Below are 27,319 nucleotides of genomic sequence, written 5' to 3'. Positions count from 1 at the left end.
GCGCAAAGGACCCTTCAGCCCGCGACAGGAGCCTCGTCCGGGTCCCAACGTCGCTGCTGGCGCCTGGCTTCGAGCTCCAGAACACGAGCAGAGCCGTCGGTGGGCGGGACACTCTTGAGCCTCTGTCCGCACTGAGCCAGCCCGGAAACTACGGGCGCCAAAGCTCCTGGGCGCCCCTGCCAGGAAAGCTGTGCTCCCGGTGCCAGCTGCGAGGACACCCTGAGCTCTCTGCAGAGGGCCCCAGCGTCGGTTCCCGTTACCCTGCGTCCCGGGCCCCGCAGCTCCCAGACCGCCCCCGACCCTCGACAGCAGCGGGCAGCGGGGACGCCCCAGGGACGCGGGACGGCTGCGCCATGACGGCGGAGAGCGGGCCGCCACCGCCGCCGCCGCCGCAGCCGGAGGCGCTGGCGGCCGTGAAGGAGGAGCGCGGTGAGGCGGGGTCCGGGGTGCCCGCTGAGGCCGCGGGTCGCGGCGCTGGCGGGCGGCGGCGGAAGCGCCCCCTGCAGCGTGGGAAGCCGCCCTACAGCTATATTGCGCTCATTGCCATGGCCATCGCGCACGCGCCGGAGCGCCGCCTCACGCTGGGCGGCATCTACAAGTTCATCACCGAGCGTTTCCCCTTCTACCGCGACAACCCCAAAAAGTGGCAAAACAGCATCCGCCACAACCTCACACTCAACGACTGCTTCCTCAAGATCCCGCGCGAGGCCGGCCGCCCGGGCAAGGGCAACTACTGGGCACTCGACCCCAACGCCGAGGACATGTTCGAGAGCGGCAGCTTCCTGCGCCGCCGCAAGCGCTTCAAGCGCTCTGATCTCTCCACTTACCCGGCTTACATGCACGACGCGGCCGCCGCTGCGGCTGCTGCCGCCGCCGCCGCCGCTGCCGCCATCTTCCCGGGCGGGGTGCCCGCTGCGCGCCCGCCTTACCCGGGCGCCGTCTATGCAGGCTATGCCCCGCCGTCGCTCGCCGCGCCGCCCCCGGTCTACTACCCGGCTGCGTCCCCAGGCCCGTGCCGCGTCTTCGGCCTGGTGCCTGAGCGGCCGCTCAGCCCAGAACTGGGCCCCGCGCCGTCAGGGCCCTCCGGTTCCTGCGCCTTTGCCTCGGCCGGCGCCTCTGCCACTACCACCGCTTACCAGCCCTCCGGCTGCGCCGTCGCCCGACCTGCCAACACTTCCGCCTATGCGGCCGCCTACGCGGGCCCAGACGGCGCGTACTCGCAAGGGGCCGGCAGCGCCCTCTTCGCAGCGGCTGGCCGGTTGGCCGGGCCCGCTTCGCCCCCCGCGGGTGGCAGCAGTGGCGGCGTCGAGACTGCAGTGGACTTCTATGGGCGCACATCGCCCGGCCAGTTCGGAGCACTGGGGCCCTGCTACAATCCTGGTGGGCAGCTCGGAGTGGGCAATGGAGGCGCCTACCACGCTCGCCATGCGGCTGCCTATCCAGGCGGAGCGGATCGGTTTGTGTCCGCCATGTGAGCCGAGCATACAGGCAAAAATTCATAGATACCTCGACTGTCTTTACGAACTAAGTATTCACGAAACCTGAGGACAGGACTGGAGAGAGGATCGAGTTGAAAGCCACATAGGAGGGACCGAGCCGGAGGTTCAGGCGCAGCCTCCCGGTGCACCGTGTACACACCGGTTCGCTTTGAAAATGGGAGGAGGTGGGGAGAGGCATCCTCGGCCCACGGACTGAGACAATGGACCCTCACTGAGGCGAAGCTCCAAAGGTCGTGCCTTTCTGACATTCTACCGGGGAGGGTCCTTGGCTCTAAAGGAGGCACAACGTAGTGTCTACACAAGAGTCTAAGGGAATTGTGGAGAATCACATGACTTCACTCTTCCCCGTACTTACCAAAACTCGGGTCTTTTTACACAGTTCCATCTCTTGTGCCTTTGACTATGTTATTACAATAAAAGGCTCCGATAGTGTCTTCCTACTTAAGGTGAGGAGGACAAATTTGCAAAAGAAGTAACCATTTTTTTTAATGGGAAAGATCTCTGCTTCGCTTGACCAGGGGCTGCTTTTCCCTGCCTCTGAGAACTGCAGACCTGGCTCTGAGTCTGGGCGGTGCCCCAGCGCCACAGTGTAACCCAGTTCCATCACTCACACCCCCAGTTTTCCCATCTATAATACAAGAGGGCTGCAGAATTCAACCGTCCCCCATATGATCTTTAAGGGCCCATCATGGTTGTTGCATATCTGGCAGCATGGGTGGGCCACCCAGAGCCTAACCCTATTCCAAGGAATGGAAACAGAGCTCATGGCAAGCATCTCTGGATTAGCTCCAGGCACCGGTTATATCATAATTTCGTGAATCTTTTGAGCATGATGTGCTGATCATTTGGCAGCTATTACTGCTGGGTCCTCAGTGCGGTTTTCCATTGAGGCAGGTAGAAATACATTTGTCCATTGCCCACGCTTTCTTTTCATCAAGCACCCTGGGACCCAATGGGTGAACTAAAATTCAAAGAGATGACCGGACTCAAGGGAGCCTGTGGATGACAGTTTTCATTTTGTTGGGCTGGCTCTTCCATCCCTGGTACCCTCTGCCATACCTTGGCAGCCTCCTCATGCAAAAAGGAAAGAGAAAAATTAATTGAGGCCATCAGTTAAGTAAGCTTTAGAAAGAAACTGGTGTTTAACTTTGCTTTGTATCCTTTATTTGTTTCAAGCAACAAGCTGACCAAAATCAGAAAGGAAAAAAAAAATCCAATCATTTCCCCACCTTTCTCTTGAGAAATCTTGTAAGTTTTGATTCTGTAGCAAAACTTTCTAGCATTAAATAGTTCAGAGGCTCAGTGTGCAGCTTTCAGATAAACCTGAGTGTTCAGATGAACTGTTTTAATAAAGATCTTTGAGCAAGTGAGTTCTGACAAGAGAAATGCAGCCTCTTTCTGCAGAGTTAATTTGCTAGGGAAGAGTTGGGGGGGGTGAGAAAGAAGACTGAAAACCACTGGTAATTTTTATTTTTAATTCTGGGGATTGGACTATCCTGTTCACAAAGACATGTGAATGTGATTCAGTCCAGATGGGTATTTGTCTAAATAAGTGCTGCCCAATAGAAATATAATGTAAGCTGCCTGTGTAATTAAAATTTTTCTGGTAGCTGCATTAATTTAAAAAAAAAACAGGTGAGATTAACTAATAATATATTGTATTTAACCCAATTTAATGTCCAAACTATCATTTCAACATATAATCAATATAAAAATTGTTGAGATACTTTTTTCATACCAAGTCTTTAAAATCTGGAGTGTATTTTACACTTACAGGTCATCTGTTTGGACTAGCCACAGCCAAGTGCACAGTAGCAGTGTGTGGCTGATGGCTACTGTATTAGACCGTACAGGTCTAGGTGTTGGTCCTTCCTGACTTTGATGGTGGTAAATGACCACCTGGAGGAGGGGGCAGCTGCAGCACTGACCCTATTGCTAGTGGGTCCAGATTTCAGACCCAGCCCTGTGACCTTGGAAGAATCTAGGTGTTAGGCCTCCCTTATCTCTGTATGGATCCTTGCAGGTTGAAATTCAAAGGTTCTCCGTGTGCAGGTAGACAGTATGGCTCTCCCAGGCAGAAATCAGGATGCCTTGCCTTGTTGGCACTGGCCAGAAATTGAAAGCCCTCCACCCAAGGGTTTTGTCCTTGTCTTCCTAAAGCCCGGCTGGGGGATTGGGGCTGGAAAAGGGCAGTCTATGCGCCCAGTTAATGCAGCGGTTGAGCCTTTCTCTGTGTTTTAATTACCAAGTCCAATGCTTTGACAGCGCCATTAACGTAATCCAGTCCTTTCCCTAGTGTCCTCATTTGTGAATGGGAATTTGTGACCCCTCCCTCAGAGTCCACCTGAAGTTAAATGAGTCAAGAGAGATAGAAACGCTTTGTAAACTGTAAAGCGCCGGGCACACGAGGGAAGAAGGTTTTAACATTTAAGCGCCGCCTTATCCGGAAGTCTCCTGGAGCGTCACGGTAAAGCCGGGGGAACAAGAAAGACAGGGAGGGAAAGCGGACGCGTCTTCGCCCCCAACTCTCCTTGTCAACTGGGACGACAGGTGAGATCGACCAGGGTCTGTGCCCTGAGGGAGGGGACGCTGCGAGGAGGGAACTGGGTATACAGCAGGAGCCAGGAGAGACAGCGAGACCCTCGAGGTGTTGAAGAGAGAGCGTCAGCCCTTCTCGGCCTCCTGCCGGCCGGCGACACCCAAAGCTAGTGCGCCACCCGGCCGGGCCAGAAAGGACACTGCGCAGGCGAGGGAGCGCCGCCCTTCATCCACAGCCGGGCCGGGCGGACCCTCCAGTCCGCGTGACTCTAGGACATTGTGAACATTCACTGCTGCGTCTTGGGACAATCCAACTCTCCGAATCCCCAAACCGTGAAATAGAACCTCCCCGGCTCCCCGTCTAGGGGCTCAGAGACCGGAGGTGCGTTTCTCTTTTTCTTCTTCCTATCTTGAATCCAGAGAAATCGTTTGCGCGTCTCTGAGCCCTGCACCCCGCCGCGTCGTGTGCAGGGCGCCCCCCGCCCCAACCCCGGGTCTGTGAGTAATTAGATGCGTTCTTCCCTAATTGCCCAAAGCTCGTTAGAATTCGCCCTAGAGCTGTAACATTTTCTTTCAAATTAACTTTGCTTGCAATTAAGCTTAGGAAATCAGCAACAAAAGCAGACTTGGCCCGAGGTCGTTTACTACGAAAACGGATTAGGGAAATTTCTTCCCCAGTTTTAAGGGGAAAGATTCCTGCGGCCAGAGCTTTGGGGGAAGAGTTCCCACAGCTGAGGCCAAGTGGGAGGAGGAAGCTGCTTGCGGCGGTTGTGGATGGTGACGGCATTGGCCTTCCTCCTCATCTCGGTGATTCGTGCGCCAGAAGGAGTGAGGGTAACCTCGCTGAAAGGAATTCCGGAGGGTTTGGGCTGAATTACACACCCTTGACTTGAAGCTGCTGCACGTAGTTACAGTTCATCCAGCACGTTCATAAACATAATCTCATTTACTAAGAACTCTGTGGGAATTTTTTCATTAAAATTAATTTTTTTCTTATTACAAAATTGGTTCACGTTCATTGTAAAAAACAAACAAAAAATACAACTTAGGAAGAAGAATCAAAGGAACCCATAGTTCGCCCAGAGAAAGCACAGCAAACACCTCAGTGAGTATCTTTTCTAGTTTTCGTTTTTGTTTTTCCTTTGCAAGAGGCCTGAGCCTCAACTCTGTCACTAAAATGCTGTGAGATCTTGAACAAGCTCCTTCCTGCACTGCGTAGGCCTCAGTTTCACCATCTACAAAGCTGGGTGGCAGGTCCCCTTTCACCCTCACAAACTCCCCTTTTTTTGGTCATTTGAATCCAGGATGCACTTCTCCAAGCGCCAGTAGAGAAGCTGAGAGCAGGAGGCTTGCCCTCCCTGCTGTTTTGCATAAGACATTAAGGCCCTGAGGCCTTGAAGCTCTAAGTGTGGGCCACAGACTAGCTGCATGGGCATCCCCTGAGAGCTTGCTAGAAATGCAGACTCTCAGGCTCTACCCAGATCTACTGAACCAGAACCTGCAATTCAACAAGACCTCAAGCGATTCATATGCCCTGGGCAGAGAGGCAGAGCTTTAGAGAAGTGGGGTGGGGGTGGAGGATGTGTTATGTTGTTGAAATCAGAGATCCCAGAATAACTTCCAGAAGGCTCCTGTTTCTCAGCAAGAACCCCAACCAGAGATGGCTGCAGAGAGAAGAGATGGCTAGGGTGGAGCCCTTCACCTCCTCCCTTGGGTGTGCTTTACAGTCTTGGAATCCTAACCCTTAGAATGCATCTCACCTCATGTTCCCTGTCTGATAGGTGACCATGACAATGACATTCACTGAGAGTGTATCTGAAACCATCTTGAAAGCTGGACTGTCAGAGCCGGAGCAGGAACCCAAACTCCTGACTCCCTGCTGAGCCACTTTGGGGACCTTGGGTTCTGGTCTCTGTACCCTCCATAAGCAGCAGTCATTTGCCCAAGTATGGATTAAACTTGGCAACTTCAACCCCAAGTCTGGGCTTGTTGGGGTTTAGGAGAAAAATAAAGCTCTCTTCTCAGCAGGAAGAGGCCCCCACCTCTGAGTCCATCTGGGCTGAAGGATCCTCCAGTAGAGCATTTAAGTACCCCTCGGACAGCCTACGATCCTGGGCATCCTAATGAATCCTCCCCCACCCCAAACACCCACACCTTTCTGGAGAATTTGGTTTCTGTGCTCATCCTGCTCCTGAGAAGTGCCGACTCCTGGGTGGGGGTCGGCATGACAGGACAACTGGCCGAAAAAAGTCCCTGATGATAAGGAGCATGTACCAGACTGGGCTCTCTTCCCAGGATCACATAGCAACTCAGTGGAAGAACCAGGACTCTCATCTCAGTGCTCACATGAGTTTTCAATAATAGGAATAAATAGGAATACCATGCGTGCATATAGAGCTTCTATAGAGCTAAAGGGGCACAGGACTTACCCAACATCTCATAGTGTCCAAGCCTGGCTAGAACTTATGCCTCCCTCAAGGGAGACTGCATTTGATTATCACCCTCATAAAAGGCAGTGTGGAAATGGAAGTAATCAGACGGGGGGGTGGTGAAGGTGGGGGTTGAGGGATGGGGAAGGAGTGCAGCTGCGGGAGGGCCCTCCATTGTATGGATGGGTAAACTGAGCCTGGGATCAGTTAAATAAATAGCTTAGAACAACCCAAAGGGAAAGCAGTGTGACTGGTGCTTTTCAGCCCAAACTGAGCAGTGAACTAAAGGAAAAGCAGGACCAACAGGTTGGGTGCAGTGAGGATAGGAGGTCTTTAACAAGTTTGGTACCTGTCCCTACCCTTCTTCCAGCGTCTTCTTTCCGGGCTGAGGCCAAAGCCAGCCTTTGCAGAGCTCCTGCGGTGGAAAGGATGACTGCTCCCTATGGAGCTCCCCATGCCCCTCTGCCAGCCCCACAACCCCTCTTCTGAGAGCTGAGGCTCACATTTCCAGCTCAGCCCAGAAGGGTTAACCTGGTGCAGAAGCATGTAGTCAGAGAGGCCCTGGGGATCAACTGTCAGCCCCTCCCAGGATGAGGAAGGGATTGAGAGGCGGAATCAGGGCGGATCTCAGCCCTGGTGCAGAGCACTGGCTTATCTCACTATCTGAGAACCTGCAGCGGCTTCTCCCAGGAGTGTGGGCAGAGCAGAGCCCCAGCTATGATTTTTCAGGCGTGGAGGCATTCAACAACCAGAGATAACGTGTGAGAAGCACAGCCTCATAGAGCCTAACTCTTGCCTCTGCTCTCAACCCCCAGCAGCTGGCCAAGCCCTCCCCATGGATGCTCCTGCCTTCTCCCTCCATTCTGCCCCCACTGCCAGCCTCACTTCCTGAACCCGAGCTCCAGTCCTATGGGAGCAGGCTCCCTCCTGTCTACAACAGAAAGCCCAAACTCCTCACCTGGCACTTGGGGCCCTCCATTATCCTTATGCCAACCCTCTTCCCAGCCTCATCTCCCATAGTTGCCCTTCCTACACATCTAGGCTCCAGCCAACGCCCCACTTGCTGTTCCCAGACTCCCCTGTGTGTTCCTGTCACCATGAATTTGCTCTGACCATTACCTCTCTAGGAACCCCCTAACCCCATCTTGCACGTCTAAGGCCACCAACCCAGTAGGAGGCTCCATCATCTCTCTCCTGGATCACAGCACCAGCCTCCTAACAGGGCTCCCTGCTCCCTCCACTGCTCTCCTCAGTCATTCCCCACAGCAGCCAATGTGTGATTCAGCTCAAACATCAACAGATCATGTCACTCTCTCGCAGAGGTCCAGACCTCAGGACAAGGGAGTGAGATTAGGAGCTTGGCATGTTTGTGAGCAGTCCCATGAAGGGTTTCTTACACTATGAGAAAATTAATATGAGCACTTTCAAAATTTCCCCCTCCCATGTAACACTTTCCTTTTATCCTAAATTTCATCAAAGCTTCACAATTAACCTTGTGTGAAGTGGGGTGTGCCCACATTTTTCCTGTACCCATGCTCAAAAGAAAGAACAATGTCTTATCATGGGGATTGGGCACAGGGGTCTTGATGGTAGAGCTGAGATGGAGCATCTTGAGGACAACCATATAGTGGACAACTCTGGACAGAAGTAAAACAATACACTCTCTGGCATATTCAAGAAGAAGTTGTGCCAGACTGCTAGTTGTCTACCCAGCCATTTTCTCCCCTTCTTCTCTGCTCACAAGACCCTGATTTTGTTCAGGTTGCAGCTGGTCATGTGTTTTAGGGGAAGTCTTACCCCTTGGAGTATCCACCGGCTCAATCTGGACTTGTCTAAGGTAAACGTGGTGATGATTCCATCACTCTTGCCAGTGATTATTGAGAAACAGGCACAGGATACTTTCCAGGCCAATGAGATGTCCAGAAAAGTCTGCTCAGGGCTTCTGGGAAATATTTCTTTGTTCTTGAAGAGACAGGGGGAGAGCAATAGCCATTTTCTTCCTCTTAATGTTGTTAGAGTGTGACTCCTGGAAGTGTGACAGACATGTTGGGCTCAGAGGGTACCAGCCTAAGAGAACAAGCCAACCTGCTTAGGATGGCAGAGCCAAAAGGTGGGAATAACCTGGGGGCCTGATGATATCACTGAGCTGCTGAAAGAACCAACCCTGGAACAATTCTTTACACCTGTGGGCGATAACAAACGTCCTCTAAGTTTAAGCCTCTTTTCTTTGGGCTCTGTGTTACTTGCAGCCAAATGCATCCTAACTAATAAAGAAGGTGACCCTTATGGAGCAGGAAAAAATTGATTCTTGGTTTTCCCTTTGAGATTTCCTTTGCCATTCTTATTTAAAAAAAAAAAATACAGCTGAAAAATTATCTAGTCCCACACCTTGTTTTATAGAAGGAAAAAACAAGGACCAGAGAAGGTAACTTTCCACAGTTGTACAATGAGCTAACATCTTAGGCCCTTGTCCAGGGCTCTCACCACACCATTGCTCTTCCCCAGCTTCAAGTGGCTCAGCAGTGGCACAGCTGACTAAGGTAACCCTGACATTACCCAAGAGAGGCTGTGTTCAGGGTATACCAAGCGCTTCCACATATGCTATCCTTTGGATCTTCACAACTGCCCTGGGAAGTAGCAGGTTTCAGGTGTATTTTTTTTCAGATGAGAAAACTGAGGTCCAAGAAAAGAGGACAAGCTCAAGGTCACAGACCTTTGCCTGAGAGGGATTCAACCCAGGTGTAACAAAGTTCACAGCAAAATGAATCAAATGTGAGGATTTTTCCTTCCTGGATATGGGAATCAGGAGACTTGCGTGTTGGTTTTGACTGCAGCTCTGGGGAAATCCTCTCTCTTTGGGCCTCTAAGTAGGGTGGATCTTCCACATGCCCCTGACTTACCTCCACAGGGCGTGTGAGGCTTAAAGATAATGTCTGCAAAGTGTGTGGATCTGCTTGCTTCAGATCCTACAAAGTAGGATGGTTAGTGCCAAAGCTGAAGGGGACTGGCTGTTGCTTAAAACAAGCTCTACCATCGTGGGCCTCTTTTCACCCTCCTATCACCCCACCCTGACCCTCCCAGCTTCAGCCAGCGTTGGTCCCACCAAGGCGAAAGCTGCAGGAGCAGGCCCGTAGTTTACAGAACACCTGGGAGAGGCTGTGGGTAGCTGGGTAATTTCCAAGTTAGTTGTAGGAGAAACCTAACAAAACAATCTGCAGGCTAAGCATCCGGGGAGCTCTCTGTGAGACTGACAGCCTGGAATCCAGCAAGTACAATGCACCGACCACAGGCGGGAGGGCCCTTCTTCCTTGGCGGGAGGAGGGCTGACTTACTTCCAGCAGGGGCCCGTCTGGGCCTGCAGCTGTCCTGATAGGAGAGCAAAACCCCAGAACTGAAACAGGCTTTCCACCCAAATTCCAAACTATAATGAATATAAACGACTTCCCCGAAACGCTACTGCAAGGTTGGCTGACCAGTGAGTTACATGCCCTGGCAGACACCTCACTTCTCAGCAAGGGGCTTTCAGGTCTCATTTTGAAGGTTTCCTCCTGAATCCATCCTCAGGAAACCTGGGCTGTGCCCCCACTACCCCTTGTAGGCTACACACAAATGCACAAAATGAACCTGGAGTCTGATATACTGTTAGTAATCGTCAAATCTGAACATTGTTTGGTACTTTCCTATTTTCTGAGAGGCTGCCTGCCTTCGTCAGAAAAGCACTGGTTCAAGTCCTGGCTCTGGTACCAGGGCAAGTCTCAGCCTAAACTTCCCCAGCAATAACATGGGTGCAACAGTGCCTTCCCTCTCTGATACCAGTCACAATGGCTAACACTGTGGGAGATAGTGACCATGAACTATAAGAAATGGTAGGAGCAGTTTGAAACCAGGCAATTGGGCACCAGAGCTCCTAGGTGATAACACTTTGCATCATGAGGCTCCTGGTTCAGAGAAGCACTAGGCTAGAAGTCAAAAGACTCAGGGCTGCTCTCTGATCGCACGGACAGCCTTCAAGATGGTGCCGAAGAAAGACAAGAAGCCTAAGAAGTCAACCTGGAAGTTTAGTTTGGATCTTACTCATCCAGGAGAAGATGGAGTTTTTGATTCTGGAAATTCTGAACAGTTTCTACATGAGAAAGTTAAAGTTTTTCCAGGAAAAACTGGAAATCTTGGGAATGTTGTTCACATTAAAGCCTTCAAGAATAAAATCATGGTTGTTTCTGAGGAACAATTCTCTAAAAGGTATTTGAAATATTTTACCAAGAAATACCTTAAAAAGAACAATCTTGGTGATCGGCTTCGGGGGTTGCATCTGAGGAAGAGACTTACGAACTTCGTTACTTCCAGATGAGTCAAGATGAAGATGGATCTGAGTCGGAGGAGTAGTGAAGCCATCCCTTATAGGCCTTGGCTTGCTGATAAAACAAATGAAGCATACAAGACAAAGAAACATCTAGAAATTGACCCTTAGATTATCAGTGAATGAAAAACACTGTACTCTGTTATGTTAAGCATTCATCTCTTTAGGTGTATGCTGTTTACATGGTTCTTTAATACTTTCTATAAGCAATATTTAAATAACTTATAGCTAGTGTAATTTTTTCCAGTTTTTCTGAAATGTATTGCTTTTAAAAATGTCCTCGAGTTAAAGTGTATAGTGTAGTATAGGAAAAAATGAAGCACAATTTTGGGTATAACTTTAGATAATAAAATATTTAAAATTAAAAAAAAAAAGAAGATTCGGGGCCTCACCCCTCCACAGCCACCAACTTTGTGCGTGACCTTGAATGAGTCCCTTGCCTTCGGCAGTCTCATCTATACACTGGGTAGATGTGTGTGCCTGGGGGTAACCAGATGGACTCCAGTGTCCCTTTAGCACAACCTTTGGTGAATCTGAGTCCCCCTCCCCTGAACACAAACATGAGAATGGAATAGCATAATATGAAAGTTTCTGTAAACTGTAGTGTGATAGTTTATTTCCAAGCCCTTCCATGTCTTTATCTCATGAAGTTCTCAAAACAACCTCAGAGTGATCGAGGGTGAAGTGAAATGGGGGAAGTTTTACTGCAATAGTGTTTATAGCATGGGGAGCTAAAGCCCAAAGAGGGGTCACCAGCAATTTCGATGGAGCCCACACTAGACTTGGGACACCAGGCTCTGACCCAGTGCTTTTGCAGTTACACTGTGTGAATTATTACAAATGAATGGATACCCACAGCACTTTAATGCTATGCCTGGCATTGTGCCTTGCCTGCAGTGGGTGCTCACAGCATGCAGACCTAGGAAAGTGGCTTGGTAGTAAGAAGTCTGAGAGCCAACTCCCACCTTGGTTACTCAGCCTGGGTCCAGGGGGGCTTAAGATTAGTACACACCCAGATCTAGGCCCAATCTTACAGGCTGCTCAGACCCAGAGTTCTCAGACATAGCCTGGGTCCCCAAGCCCCTGCCCTCCGTCCACAACCTATTATGTTCACCTTCTAGATAGCTGATGGTTATCCCAGGCCTCATGTGCCTCATACACCATCTGTCCCTCCCACCTGCCCCATAGGGTCACACACTATGGCTCCCAGTGATCACCCCTCCTGGTATTCACAGCCTGTGTAATCCCCTCCCATTGAGTCTAGTGACTTGCTTCTAATCAACAGGATATGGGAAAAGTTATAAGATGTCCCTTCATGATTAGGTTACAAGACACTGTGACTTCCGTCTTGCTAGCACTCACTCTCTTATCTGCTCTAATGAAGCAGGCTGCCATGTTGTAAGATGCAGTATGGAGAGACCAAGATGGTAAGGAACCAAGGGACTTATGAGGAACTGAGACCTTAGTCCAACAGCCTATAAGAACTAAACCTGCCAGAAACTATGTGAATGAGCTAGGAAGCGAATCCTTCCCAATCACATTTTGAGATGACTGTAGGCTTGTGAGATACCCTGAAGCAGAGGACCAGAGAAACTGAGATCAGAAATGTTGTGATTTTAAGCCCCTAAGCTTTGGGATAATTTGTTATGCAGCAGATAACTGGTACATGGGAAGCGCTCTCACTTCCGCTACAGTCTCCAGCCAGGCTGCCCCATGTCAACCAGAAGACACACATACACACATACACGAATGCCTCTTCCCCTTGGGGTGGAAGATTTGAATACTTCAGCTAGGTCAGCCTAGACTTCTTGAGGGGACTCTGAAGCCTGGGGATCCCCCCAGCCTTGTGCACTCCTTTTTTTTTTTTTTTTGGCTTCAACATGCGGCATGTGGGATTTTAGTTCCCCAACCAGGGATTAAACTCATGTCCCCCTGCATTGGGAACATGGAATCTTAACCACTGGACTGCCAGGGAAGTCCATTTTTTTTTCTTGTGTACTCCTGACTTTCAGAGGGAGCAAAGAGACTGGGGAGCCCCCTTGAGATGACAAAGGGAAGGAGGGCCAGGAGAGCTGCCCCCAGGGAGCCTAGGCCTATCCTTAGGACCCCTGGTTGCCCAGCCAAGTGACAGTGGGTTGCCCAGCCAAGTTTCACAATATCCAAGTCCACCTTGCAGCCTTTGAAAAAATGTACAGTGTCAATAAAAGCAGATTCAACCTACTTTCTTTTGGCCTTTAAGTCTGACATTAAGATTAGAATTAATTGCTCCCAAAAGGAAATGAGTAACACATATTACAACCTTAAGCGAGAGGCTTACCTTTGGAGACCTCAGCCAACCTCAATCTGGGCTGAGCTTTTCTCAGAATTATATCCATGGCTTCTGTTCCACGCTGGGTTTGGGTGCTGTTTGAGAGAAAGGCAGTGTTTCCTAACACTCCCTTCTTCTGAATTATTTAGATTCCAAGGGGAATCCAGAAACTACATGACACCATGGCAAGATCTTTCGGACTGTGCCATGGAAAACTTAGGCAAGATCTGCCATGTTTCTAAGTAGGGCTGTGAGTTAAAAAAAAACCAACAGCACACGGGTCAGCCAGGAAATCCAGGATGGGTAGCAGCATGTGTGAAGACAGCTTAGCCAATACTATGCTCACTATGAGTCAGGAGTGTCATGAAGCTGCCATAATAATGAACTTGGAGACTGCATTAAAAGAAGTAGAGTGCTCAGAGCAAGGAGGTGATGGCCCTGCCTGACTTTACCCTGTTCAGGGTGTCTGGATTGGCCCTGAGCTTCACATTTTTTGAGGGACATTGATCAACTGGAATGTATCATGAGAAGACAATCAGGTTGGGGAAGGGGCTGCAGCCTGTGTCCTGGGAGGAGCACTTGGAAGAATTAGGCTTGTGTAGCCTGAAGAAAGTCAGACTGCAGCACAATGTCCTTTCTTCAAGTCCCTGAGTAGTTTCCAGGACAGAGATGCTGGACGAGGGGCACACTGATAGCATCAATGCCACTTAGCAACAGACTTCAGTCAATAAAAGGAAGAAGCTTCAAAGAGTCAGAGGTAGACAAGGGTGATACTGGCTGCCTCAGGCAATAAAAAACTCCCCATTCTGGAGGGATGTCCAAACACAGTTGAAAAAACAGATGGGGATGTTCACAGAACAGAAGGGAAAGCTGAGGAATCAGGTCTTAAAAAGGACAGAATTCAGGGCAGCAGCTAATAGATGAGCTTTTCTGAGTGTCACTGTCAAGATGAATCAGGTTGTCAGTAATTTGAACTCGCATTCAAACTCCAGGGAGACAGCCTGACTGATCCCTCTGGTATCACACACCCCTCTTGGCTAGCAGGGGACAGGGTACATTGACCAACAGATAGTCCAATCATGACCATACCCATTGAAGGAGGGCGGGGACTTCCACAAAGCAAAATCAGGAAGATGTTATCAGAAGAAAGGGATGCTGTGCTAGCATAATAAAGGGATTTGTGTCTTGCTTTTGCCAGGATAAGTCGACAGGACTTGTCAAGGGGACTCTAAAATCTGTTCCTCCAATTATATGTTAATTATATCTCAATGAAGCTGGGGGAAAAATGAAATAAAATAAAAACCCATTCCTCCAATCTCTTCCATTACAGTGAGAGTAATGATTTCCCTGACCCTATAAAAGGCCCACAAACTGTATCAAGATCAAGGTCCTAGATAACATTGACACTTTGAGATGTGGGTACAGACATCTTGGTGGAAAAAGCACAGGAACTTCTGTTTCCATCAGCAACGAGGACCAAACACCCTTAAAGAACTTTCCAATGGAAACAACTAAAATATCTGGATGAAATGTCTTTTAAAATGCATTGCTGGGGCTTCCGTGGTGGCACAGTGGTTAAGAATCTGCCTGCCAATGCAGGGGACTCGGGTTCGAGCCCTGGTCCGGGAAGACCCCACATGCCACAGAGCAACTAAGCCCGTGCACCACAACTACTGAGCCCGCGAACCACAACTACTGAGCCTGCGTGCCTAGAGCCCATGCTCCGCAACAAGAGAAGCCACCGCAATGAGAAGCCCGCACACCGCAACTAGAGAAAGCCCGTGCGCAGCAACGAAGACCCAACGCGGCCAAAGAAAAAAAAAATCTAGGGCCTGTTTTAGGTTGAGAATGTACAAGGAGACTATACAAAAGTTGGGATTTCCAAAGGTATATATACTCAGGATAAGGGTGAATAAAATGCGTTTTCTATTTCTTTTTTGTTTGTTTGTTTTTCATTTCTTTTTGTTTGTTCCTTTTTTTTTTTCACACACACTGTATTTTATTTTTACAAGAGATAAATAGACTGACACCAAGCATTGTACATGGATGACCACAACAAAAGCACAATGATTGCAATTACCAAACATGAAACACACTCATACTATATCATAATAAGTTCCTTTTTTTTTTAAATGCATTTTCTTTTTGCCTTACATCCCAGACTTGAAGCTGAAGAAACTGGCAACCTGAGAACACCAAAGGGCACAGACAACAATGCCTCCCAAAAGCCTGCTCTCCTCAGCCAAACAAGCAGGAAAAGGGCAGCCCAGTAAGACAGAAAACTACTCCAGTCAAACACCACAGAAAAACTGTGACCCACACACACCCACACCAACAACGGCCAAGTGGGGAGCATGGACCCAATTACATGCTGTTGTGGTAAACTGAATGACGGTCCGCAAAGACACCCAGGTCCTAATCCCTGGAACCTGCGAATATTACCTTACGGCAAAAGGGTCTTTAATGTGATTAAGTTAAGAATCTTGAAATGGGGAGATTATCCTGGATTGTCCAGGTAGGTCCTAAATGTAATCACCAATGTCCTTATAAGAGAAGGGGAGAGGGAGATTTAACACAGAAATAGGAGATGTGACAACAAGAGCATGAGATCAGAATGATGTGGCCATGAGCCAAGGAATACTAGCAGCCTCTAGAAGTTGGAAGAGACAAAGAACAGATTCTCTCCTGGAGCCTCAAGAAGGAGCTAGCCTTGCCAACACCTTGATTTTAACCCAGTGAAACTGATTTTGGACTTCTGACATCCAGAACTGTGAGAGAATAAATATGTGGTGTTTTAGGTTACCAAGTTTGTGGTAATTTGGTTTAGCAGCTATAGGAAGTTAATATAGCTATCTATCAGAAACTTACTTCTAATATAGCAATATAGGCAAGTTGAAAGTAAAAAATCAAAAATATATATCATAACAACATTAATCAAAAGAAAACAGGAGGGCTATATTAATATCAGATAAAGTAGACTTCAGAACAAAGAAATTTCCTAGGAACAGAGAAGGACTTTACCTAATGACAAACGGGTAAACCCACCAACAACACTTAGCAATCCTAAATGTGTATGCACCAAACAACCGAGCTACAAAATATGTGAAGCAAAACTGATAAAACTGAAATGAGAAAGAAACAAATTCACAATTATAATTGGAGACTTCAACAACCCTCTCTCAATAATTGATAGAACAAGTAGACAGAAAATTGGCAAAGATATAGAACAACTCAGTGATACCATCATACAAGAGGATGTAGTCAACATTTGTACAACACTCCACCCAATAACAGCAGAATACACATGCTTTTCAAATGCCTATGGAAGATGTACCAGAATAGACCACCTCCTGGGCCATAAAAACAAACCTCAATAAATTTAAGAGAATTGATATCATACAGAGTTAGCTCTCCAAAGTTCTCTGAGAGAGATAACAAGAAGATCTCCAAATACTTGGAAACTACACAGCACATTTCTAAATAGTCCATGGGTAAAACAGAAAGTATCAGAGAAAAAAAAATTTAACAATGGAAGTGAATGAAAATGAAAATACAACATGTCAAAACTTGTGGGAAATAGCAAAAGAAGTGCTAAGAGGGAAATTTATATCACTAAAGGCATACATTAGAAAAAAGGAAAAATCTCAAATCAACGACCTAAGCTTCCACCTCAAGAAAACAGAAAAAATATAGTCAATAATATTATAACTCTGTATGGTGACAGATGGTAACTAGTCTTATCATGGTCATCATTTTGTAATATATAGAAATATCGAATCACTATGCTATATGTCTGGAACTAACATACTGTTGTAGGTCAATCATAGTGGAAGGAAGGAATGAAGGAAGGCAGGGAGGGAGAGAGGGAATAATAAAGAGCTGAAATCATTGAAACTGAAAACAGAAAAACAATAGAGGAAATCAAGGAAATAAGGAGCTGGTTCTTTGAAAGGATGAATAAAATGAACAAAACTCTAGCAAAACTGATCAAGGAAAAAAGAGAGAAGACACAAATCACCAATATCAGGAATGAGACGGAAGATATCATTATTTACCCTACAGACACCAAAGGATAATAAGGGAATTCTATGAACAGCTAAAAACACATAAATCTGACAACTTAGATAAAATAGACCAATTCCTCAAAAAACAAAAAATACCACAACTTACCCATTATGAAGTAGATAATTTGAATAGCCTTATAAGTATGAAGGAAATCAAATTCATAATTTTTTAAAACTCCCAAAAAGAAATGTCCAGGCCCAGATGATTTCCCTGGAAAATACTACCAATATTTTAAAGAATTAAAATCAATGACACAATCTCTTACAAAAAATAGAAGAGGAAGGAATATGTTTAATTCATTTTATGAAGCTAGTATTACTCTGATGACAAAATCAGATAAAGGTCACACGAAACAACAACAACCATAAACCAGTATTCCTCATAAATATAGACAGAAAAGTCTTTAATAAAATATTAGTGAATAGAATTCAGCAATATTTGAAAATAATTATACAACATGACAAACCAGAGTTTATTTCAGAGATGTGAGGCTAGTTCAATAGTCAAAAACTAATCGTTGTAATCCACCATATTGACAGGCTAAAGAAGAAAAAAATCACATAATCACATCAATCAATGCATAAAAAGAATTTGACAAAATTAACACCTATTCATGACAAAAACTCTTAAAAATATAGAAACAGAGGGGATCTTCCTCAACTAGACAAGGAATATCTACCAAAAATCTACAGCTAACATTATACTTAAGACTGAATATTTTTCCCAAAGATAAGCTCAAGGCAAGGATGTACACTCTCATCACTCTTATTCAACATAGTACTGGAAGTTCTAGCCAGTACAAAAAAACAAAAGGCAAGAAAATAAGAGGCATACAGAATGGAAAAGAAGAAATAAAACTGTCCCTATTTTCAGATGACATGATTATCTACATTGAAAATCCCAAAGACTCTACAGAAAAAAAGAAAGAAAAAAAAACTCCTAGAACTAATAAGTGAGTCCAGCAAGGTCTACAGGCTACAAGACAAACATACCAAAAAATTATACTTCTATGTACTAACAACGAAATTATGTACATCAAAATTAAAAATACAATACCATTTACAGTCACTCAAAAAAAAACTTAGGTGGTAAATCTAACAAAACATGTACAGAACTTGTGTGCTGAAAACTATAAAATACTGATGAAAGAAATCCAAGAAAGTCTAAATAAACAGAGAAACAGACCATATTCATGGTTGGTAAGCTCAACATATGAAGATGTCATTTCTCCCCAAAGTGCTATACAGGTTTAATGTAATTCCTATCAAAATCCCAGCAAGAGTTTTTGTTGATGCGGACAAGATTACTCTAAAACTTATTTAGAGGCAATGGAACTAGAGTAGTTAAAACAATTTTGAAAAAAGAATAAAGTATATTTTAGTCAGTTTGGGCTGCTATAACAAAATATCATAGACTTGGGGGCTTATAAACAATAAAAATTTATTTCTCACAATTCTAGAAACTAGAAGTCTGAGATCAGGGTGCCAGCATGGCCAAGTTCTGGTGAGAGCCCTCTTCCAGATGCAGACTTCTGACTTTTCATATTCTCACATGGTGGAAAGAGGACAAGAGCATTCCCTGGGGTCCTTTTATAAGGACACTAATTTCATTCATGAGGGCTCTACCCTCATGACCTAATTACCTCCCAAAGGCTCTATCTCCTAATACTTTCACATTGGAAATTAGGATTTCAACATCTGAATTTTCAAGGGACACAAACATTTAGTCCATTGCAGTGAGGGGAATCATTTACCCCATTTCGAGACTTCTTATATACTACAGTAATCAAGACTGTATGGTATTGGTAGAGGGACAGACACACAGATCCATAAGAAAGAATAGAGAACCCCAAAATAGACCCACACATAAGTAACCAACTGATTTTTGACAAAGGTGCAAAAGCAATCCAACAGAGGAAAGATACCCTTTTCAACAAATGGTGCTGGAGCAACTGGACACCCACAGTCAAAAAACAAAACAAAAAACAAAAAAAACAAAAAAAACCTCAACCTAAATCTCATACTTTATGCAAAAATTAACTTTAAATGGATAATGGACTTAAACATAAAATGTAAAACTACAGAACTTTTAGAAAAAAAAACATGGGAGAAAATCTTTGGGATGTAGGACTAGGCAAGCAAAAAGTTCTTAGACTTGACATCAAAGCACAATGCATCAAAGAAAAAAAATTGCTAAATAGGACTTTGTTAAAGTTAACATTTGTCTAGGAAAGATCCTGTTAAAAGGAAGAAAAGACAAGCCACAAACCAGAAGAAAATATTTTCAAATCACATATTTGACAAAAGATTCATATGTAGAATATATAGACAACTCTCAAACTCAACAGTAAGAAAACAAACAATCCAACTAGAAAATGGACAAAAGAGATATTGCACCAAAGAGGATAATACACAGATGGCAAATAAACACATGAAAAGATGTTCAACATCATTAGCCATTAGGGAAATGCAAATTAAAACCACAATGAAATATCACTGCATACCTATCACAACGACTATAATAAAAAAAAACGACAACACCAAATCCTGGCAAGGAGTCAAAGAAACTGGATCATTCATAAAATGCTGACGGGAATGTAAAATAGTACTGCCACTCTAGAAAACAGTTTGGCAGTTTCTTATAAAGCTAAACATGTAACAACCATGTGACTCAGCAATTGCACTCCTGGGCATTTATCCCAGAGAAATAAAGACTATGTTCACACTAAAACCTGTACGTGAATGTTTATAGCAGCTTATTCGTAATAGCGAAACTTCTGAAAAAAAACCAGATGTCTTCCAATGGGTAAATAGTTAAACTTTGGTACACCTGTATTGTGGAATAATACTTAGCAATAAAAAGGAATAAATTACCAATACACACAACAACTTGGAATAACCTCCAGAGAATTACGCTGAGTGAAAAAAGCCAATTCCAATAGGTAACATGCTGTATGATTCCATTTATATAACATTCTTGAAATGAAAAAATTATAGTAATGGAGAACAACAGCTCAGAGATTGACAAGCATTAAGGAGAGGGTGCAGTTGGGAGTGAAGTGGGTGTGAATATAAAAGGAAACATGAGAGATCCTTGTGGTGATAGGCATGTTCTGTATCTTGAGTATATGAACGTTGCTATCCTAGTTGTGTTATTATACTATTGTTTTATAAGATGTTACTATTGGGGGAAATTGAGTAAAGGGTACATAGGATCTCTCTTATTTCTTTTTTCTTGGTCTTTTTTTTTTTTTTTTTGGCTGTGCTGCACACCTTGTGGGATCTTAGTTCCCCAACCAGGGAATTCTGTATTTCTTAAAAGTGAATCTACAATTATTTAAAAGTATTAAGTTTTGACATAAAAATAAATCAGGTTAGGGAGTTCCCTGGTGGTCCAGTGGTTAGGACTCCACGCTTTCACTGCCGTGGCCCCGGGTTCAATCCCTGGTAGGGGAACTAAGATCCCATAAGCCACAGTGAGAGACCAAAAAAAAAAAAAAAAAAAAAAAAAAATCAGGTTAATAAAATAAACCCTGTGTAGCTGTGATAATATCAGACAAAATCTTTTATGGCCCAACACAAACAAACAAACGAACAAATCAAACCTCACTAGAGATAATGTGGGTCACTTTATAACACTTTCAGTTCACCAAGAACATAATAACATTCTAAACTTGTCTGCACCTAACAACTTAGCTTTAAAATATATAGAGCAAGGAATCCAAATTGGAAAAGAAGAAGTAAAACTGTCACTGTTTGCAGATGACATGATACTATACATAGTAAATCCTAAAGATGTCACCAGAAAACTACTAGAGCTAATCAATGAATTTAGTAAAGTTGCAGTATACAAAATTAATACACAGAAATCTTTTGCATTCCTATATACTAGCAATGAAAGATCAGAAAGAGAAATTAAGGAAACAACCCCATTTACCACTGCAACAAAAAGAGTAAAATACCTAGGAATAAACCCACCTACGGAGGCAAAAGAAAGTTTTCTGTATCCAGAAAACTATAAGATACTGATGAAAGAAATCAAAGACGACACACAGAGTTGGAGAGATATACCATGTTCTTGGATTGGAGGAATCAATATTGTGAAAATGACTATAATACCCAAACCAATCTACAGATTCAATGCAATCCCTATCAAATTACCAATGGCATTTTTCACAGAATTAGAATTAAAAATTTTACAATTTGTATGGAAACACAAAAGACGCCGAATAGCCAAAGCAATCTTGAGAAAGAAAAACGGAGCTGGAGGAATCAGGCTCCCTGACTTCAGAGTATACTACAAAGCTACAGTAATCAAGACAGTATGGTACTGGCACAAAAACAGAAATATAGATCAATGGAACAGCATAGAAAGCCCAGAGATAAACCCACGCACCTATGGTCAACTAATCTATGACAAAGGAGGCAAGGATATACAATGGAGAAAAGACAGCCTCTTCAATAAATGGTGATGGGAAAACTGGATGGGAAAAAAGAATGAAATTAGAACACTCCCTAACACCATACACAAAAATAAACTCAAAATGGATTAAAGACCTAAATGTAAGGCCAGACACTATAAAACTCTTAGAGGAAAACATAGGCAGAACATTCTTTGACATAAATCACAGCAAGATCTTTTTTGACCCACCTCCTAGAGTAATGAAAATAAAAACAAAAATAAACAAATGGGACCCAATGAAGCTTAAAAGTTTTTGCACAGCAAAGGAAACCATAAACAAGACGAAAAGACAACCCTCAGAATGGGACAAAATATTTGCAAATGAAGCAACTGACAAGGGATTAATCTCCAAATTACACAAACAGCTCATGCAGCTCAATGTCAAAAAAAAAACAACCCAATCCAAAAATGGGCAGAAGACATAAATAGACATTTCTCCAAAGAAGACATACAGATGGCCAAGAGGCACATGAAAAGATGCTCAACATCACTAATTATTAGAGAAATGCAAATCAAAACTACAATGAGGTATCACCTCACACCAGTCAGAATGGCCATCATCAAAAAAATCTACAAACCATAAATGCTGGAGAGGGTGTGTAGAAAAGGGAACCCTCTTACACTGTTGGTGGGAATGTAAATTGATACAGCCACTATGGAGAACAGTATGGAGGTTCCTTAAAAAACTAAAAATAGGGGCTTCCCTGGTGGCGCAGTGGTTGAGAATCTGCCTGCCAATGCAGGGGACACGGGTTCGAGCCCTGGTCTGGGAAGATCCCACGTGCCGCGGAGCAACTAGGCCCGTGAGCTACAATCACTGAGCCTGCGCGTCTGGAGCTTGTGCTCCGCAACAAGAGAGGCCGCGATAGTGAGAGGCCCGCGCACTGCGATGAAGAGTGGCCCCTGCTTGTTGCAACTAGAGAAAGCCCTCGCACAGAAACGAAGACCCAACACAGCCATAAATTAAAAAATAAATAAATAAATAAATAAATAAATAAATAAATAAACTAAAAATAGAACTATCATACGACCCAGCAATTCCACTACTGGTCATTTACCCAGAGAAAACCATAATTTAAAAAGATACATGCACCCCAATGTTCATTGCAGCTCTATTTACAATAGCCAGGACATGGAAGCAACCTAAATGTCCATCAACAGAGGAATGGATAAAGAAGATGTGGTACATATATACAATGGAATGTTACTCAGCCATAAAAAGGAACGAAATTTTGTCATTTGCAGAGACGTGGATGGACCTAGAGACTGTCATACAGAGTGAAGTAAGTCAGAAAGAGAAAAACAAATATCATATATTAATGCATATATGTGGAATCTAGAAAAATGGTATAGATTATCTTATTTGCAAAGCAGAAATAGAGACACAGACATAGAGAACAAACGTATGGATACCAAGGGGGAAAGGGCAGGGGTGGGATGAATTGGGAGATTGTGATTGACATATATACACTAGTATGTATAAAATAGATAACTAATGAGAACCTACTGTATAGAACAGGGAACTCTACTCGGTGCTCTGTGGTGACCTAAATGGGAAGGAAATCCAAAAAAGAGGGGATATATGTATACATATGGCTGATTCACTTTGCTGTACAGCAGAAACTGACACAGCAGTGCAAAGCAACTACACTCCAATATAAAAAAATATATACAGAACAAAAGTTGGCAGAATTAAAATACACCATCAGAACCCTCCTGCACTGTTGGTGGGAATGTCAGTTGGTGCAGCCACTGTGGAAAACAGTATGGCAGTTCCTCAGAAAACTAAAAATAGAACTACCATATGATCCAGCAATCCCATTCCTGGGTATATATCCAGACAAAACTATAACTCAAGAAGATACATGCACTCCAATGTTCATAGCAGCACTATTCACAATAGCCAAGACATGGAAACAACCTAAATGTCCATCGACAGAAGAATGGACACACACACACACACACACACACACACAATGCAACGTTACTCAGCCATAAAAAACAATGAAATGATGCTATTTGAAGCAACACGGATGCAACTAGAGGTTATCATAGTAAGTAAGTTATCGAAGTAAGTCAGGAAGAGAAAGACAAATACCATATGATATCATGTATATGTGGAATCTAAAATATGACACAAATGAAACTATCTATGAAACAAACAGAATCAGGGACATAGAGAATAGACTGGTGATTGCCAAGCGGGGAGGGGGTGGGAGAGGGTTGGGTTGGATAGGGAGTTTGGAATTAGCAGGTGCAAACTTGTTTTTATAGAATGGATAAACAACACTGTCCTACTGTATAGCACAGGGAACTATACTCAATATCCTGTGATAAACATAATGGAAAAGAATATTAAAACGAATGTATATATATATATATATATATATATGTATAACTGAGTCACTTTGCTGTACAGCAGTAATTAACACAACATTGTAATTCAACTATACTTCAATAATAAATAAATAAATAATAAAATAAAATACACCATCACAGTAAACACATCTCTCTCAATAATAATAGATCAAACAAACAAAAATATCAATAAGCATAGGGAATATTTGAACAGCTCAGTTAACAAGCCTAAGGTCATTCAAGGAATAGGGAACCCAGGAATAGGAGAAAACATTCTTTGTTAGCACACATGGAACATCTATAAGTATTGACCAGGCGCTAACCCATAAAACAAGCCTCAAAAGATTGGTGTCAGACCGTAAACTCTGATCATGCACTTAAGCTAACAACAACAACAACAACAAAAATAACTAAAGATTAAAAAAAAGAAAACTAAAGAACCCTACATGTTTGGAAAATTTAAAACAATTCTAAACAACTCAAAGAAGAAGTCTTAATAGAAATAGTAAGATATTTAAGATCAAACCATAAATAAAATATGGCATATCAAACCTGAGGGATAGAGCTAAAGTGCTATTTAGAGGGAAAATTATAGCCTTAATATTTACCTTAAAAAGAACATTTTCAAAATTAATTAGCTAAGCAATCTAACGTAAGAAATTAGAAATCATAACAATAATAAATCCAAAGAAAGAAGAAGATAATAAAGATAAGAGAAAGAATTAATAAAGTGTAAAAATACAATATAGAGATATCAATAAAGTAAAATCTGTATTTTTGAAAAGCTTAATAAAATAGACAAACTTCTGATGAGATTAATCAAAAGGGAAAGAGATTGAGAGAGAAGGCTCAAATAAATACAATTAATTATGGAAAAAGAGGACATAAACATAGATGCAGCACATCTTGCCATTGTACACCAGAAGATATGTGCAAGAATTTTCACAACAGTGTGTTCATAATTGTAAATAACTGAAAAAAACCCCACAAATGTCTATCAACATCAGAGTGCATAAATAGTGGTCTTTCATACAATGCACTACTACTTGGAAGTGAAAATGAATGTACTACAGCTACAAACATCAACATGGGTGAATCTCAAAAACAAAATATTGAACATAAAAAAAGTCACAGAGGAATATATGCCTTATTATTTCAGTCATAGAAAGTGCTAAATGGATGAAACTAAACAATACCTTTCTTGTTTAGGGATCTATACATATAGGAGTGATATTAGAAATATTTGCTGACTATTCAGCCAGGCACCAACCGATCAGAGTGGACGCCCAGACAACCAAAACAGACACCAGCTGTAAACAATGGGAAATACTGTACCTGAGCAACTGGCTGAATGTCAGTCCTCTATACCATCACGGTGTAACTAAAGAAATACATGGGGATGATTAGCACAAAATTATGTTAGTGATTATCCTGGGCGGGGAGGAATTAGGAAGCAAAAGGGGAGAGGAACCTAAGGGGTCTATGACAGTATTCTGATCTCTTAAGCTGGTTGGTGGCTTCAAGGATGCTCATTTGATGATGATGATGATGTGTATTGCATCAATTCCTTCTTTTATATGGATGATATATTTCACCAAAAACTTTTTTTAAAGATCACTGGACTTGGATTCAGAAGTCTTAGATCCACATCTATATAAATTTCTTACTAACTGAAGCTCAGAGAGATTGTGATCTAACCACCTATGGTAACAGCCTCAAAACTAGCCTCCTGACTTCTAGTCGAGTGCTCATTCCTCTACACCCAGTTCCATGGCAGAGCTTCCTTTAAGTTCCATTCTCTTGAGCGTGAATTGTTAAATGTTACAGGTAAAAGTTGTTGAACCCAGGGCTGTCAGGATATGCAACTCCAGGGTCACCATGCACACAGTAAGATACTGTCAGCACACATCTTAGATGTCTGCTTTCACCCCCAGAACGTCCCCTTCACAGCACCCTGACATCCAGGCCAACTAACCATGCCTCTGACATAGCCAAGAAGGAGCAGAGTAGGGAGAGTCTCGTCTACAATGGGTTCTCGAGTCAGTATGTCCACCCCATTCCTTCCACCCTTTGCCATTAGACAAACAGCAAAACCAAGAAAGGAGAAAGGACCTACTCAAGATTACCCACCAGGTCAGGGGCAGTACAGGACTCTGAGCTGCCTGCACTAGGCTGGTGGCAGTGGGGCCCATCCACCAACCTTCCATGGAAGCAACCCAGGTAATTAGTACTGATGTTAGTGCCCCACTCTGGAGTTCCTGACATCTCTTCTTGGATCTAGGCCCTTTCAAAAGGAGCATTTCAAATAGGAGCCATCAACACTTACAGAAGGTGGGTCTTAATCCATAAAGGATCATTAGCTTCACCCAAGTGATGGGACATCCATCAGCACCTCCCATTCTTCCACCAATTATGTATCTACTAATTATCTGGGATTAAGAATTGACACGGAGTGACATGGTCATTAACCACATATTTGCATGGCTCATTCATGTTAGTGGGGCTGCTCAGTCTCACCGAGTCTAATAGGACATGCCCACAATGCTGCACAACACATTTACATCTGCTCGGCTGTCAGCAGCCAATAAAGGACAGCAGGATGTGCTTACTTGCAAAGGGTCTTGGCTCTTGGCAAAAGCTTTTTGCAGGCAAGCTGGATGTCTTGGCTTTCTGGCAGTGAGGCTTAACTCAGAGCACGCAGACTGAGGCTCTGAGGCTTAACTGAGAGCACGCATTCAATATTCGTTAGCTCACGCACTGTAGCAAGCACAGCACTGACTCCAGGAAATTTTACAAAGGTGAAGGAGACACTGTTCCTACTACCTCGGAGGTTTACCACCAGTCAAGGAAACACATGTAAGCAGAGAGAGCTAAGGGCCCTGAGAGAGGGAAAAGCAGCATGCCATGGGAATGCAAGCCCAGGAGAGATCTGTTTGGCCTGAGAAATCAAGGGAGGCCTCGCAGAGATGGCACTTGCAGCATAGGGACAGATAGAGAGAGGAATTCCAGGCTGAAGGAACTACAAAAGCAAGGGCACAGAGATGTGCAAGGAGAACGGGGCGTGACCTAGTGTAGATGGCACACATGCCATAGACGGGAAGGAGATGCCCTGGGTCATACCACAGAGAACACTGAATGTACTGCCAAGGTTTGGAAATGTTTCTGCTGGTTATGAGGAACATGGAAGGAATTTTGTTTTGGTGTGTAGGTGGGTGGGAGGGTGTTAGTAAACTTTTTATTGAACGATAGCATACATATAGAAAAGTGCAAACATTTTCACAAACTGACCACACCTATGTAAATA

General features: G+C 44.1%; 1 protein-coding gene and 1 pseudogene across 1 annotated transcript; both read left to right on the top strand.

The window, feature by feature from the left end:
- Nucleotides 1–353: 353 nt before the first annotated feature.
- On the top strand, nucleotides 354–1,475 carry FOXE1 (forkhead box E1). The gene has a single exon (XM_061201115.1). It carries the CDS (start codon nucleotides 354–356, stop codon nucleotides 1,473–1,475), a length of 1,122 nt encoding a protein of 373 aa, XP_061057098.1.
- An 8,982-nt stretch (nucleotides 1,476–10,457) lies between these two features.
- On the top strand, nucleotides 10,458–10,849 carry LOC133098337 (ribosomal protein eL22-like; annotated as a pseudogene).
- Nucleotides 10,850–27,319: the final 16,470 nt, after the last annotated feature.

This window comes from Eubalaena glacialis, chromosome 9, assembly GCF_028564815.1.
Source record: "Eubalaena glacialis isolate mEubGla1 chromosome 9, mEubGla1.1.hap2.+ XY, whole genome shotgun sequence".
Classification (NCBI taxonomy): Eukaryota; Metazoa; Chordata; class Mammalia; order Artiodactyla; family Balaenidae; genus Eubalaena; species Eubalaena glacialis.
Note: the sequence above shows the minus strand (reverse complement) of the source record. Positions and strands in the feature narration are given on the sequence as shown.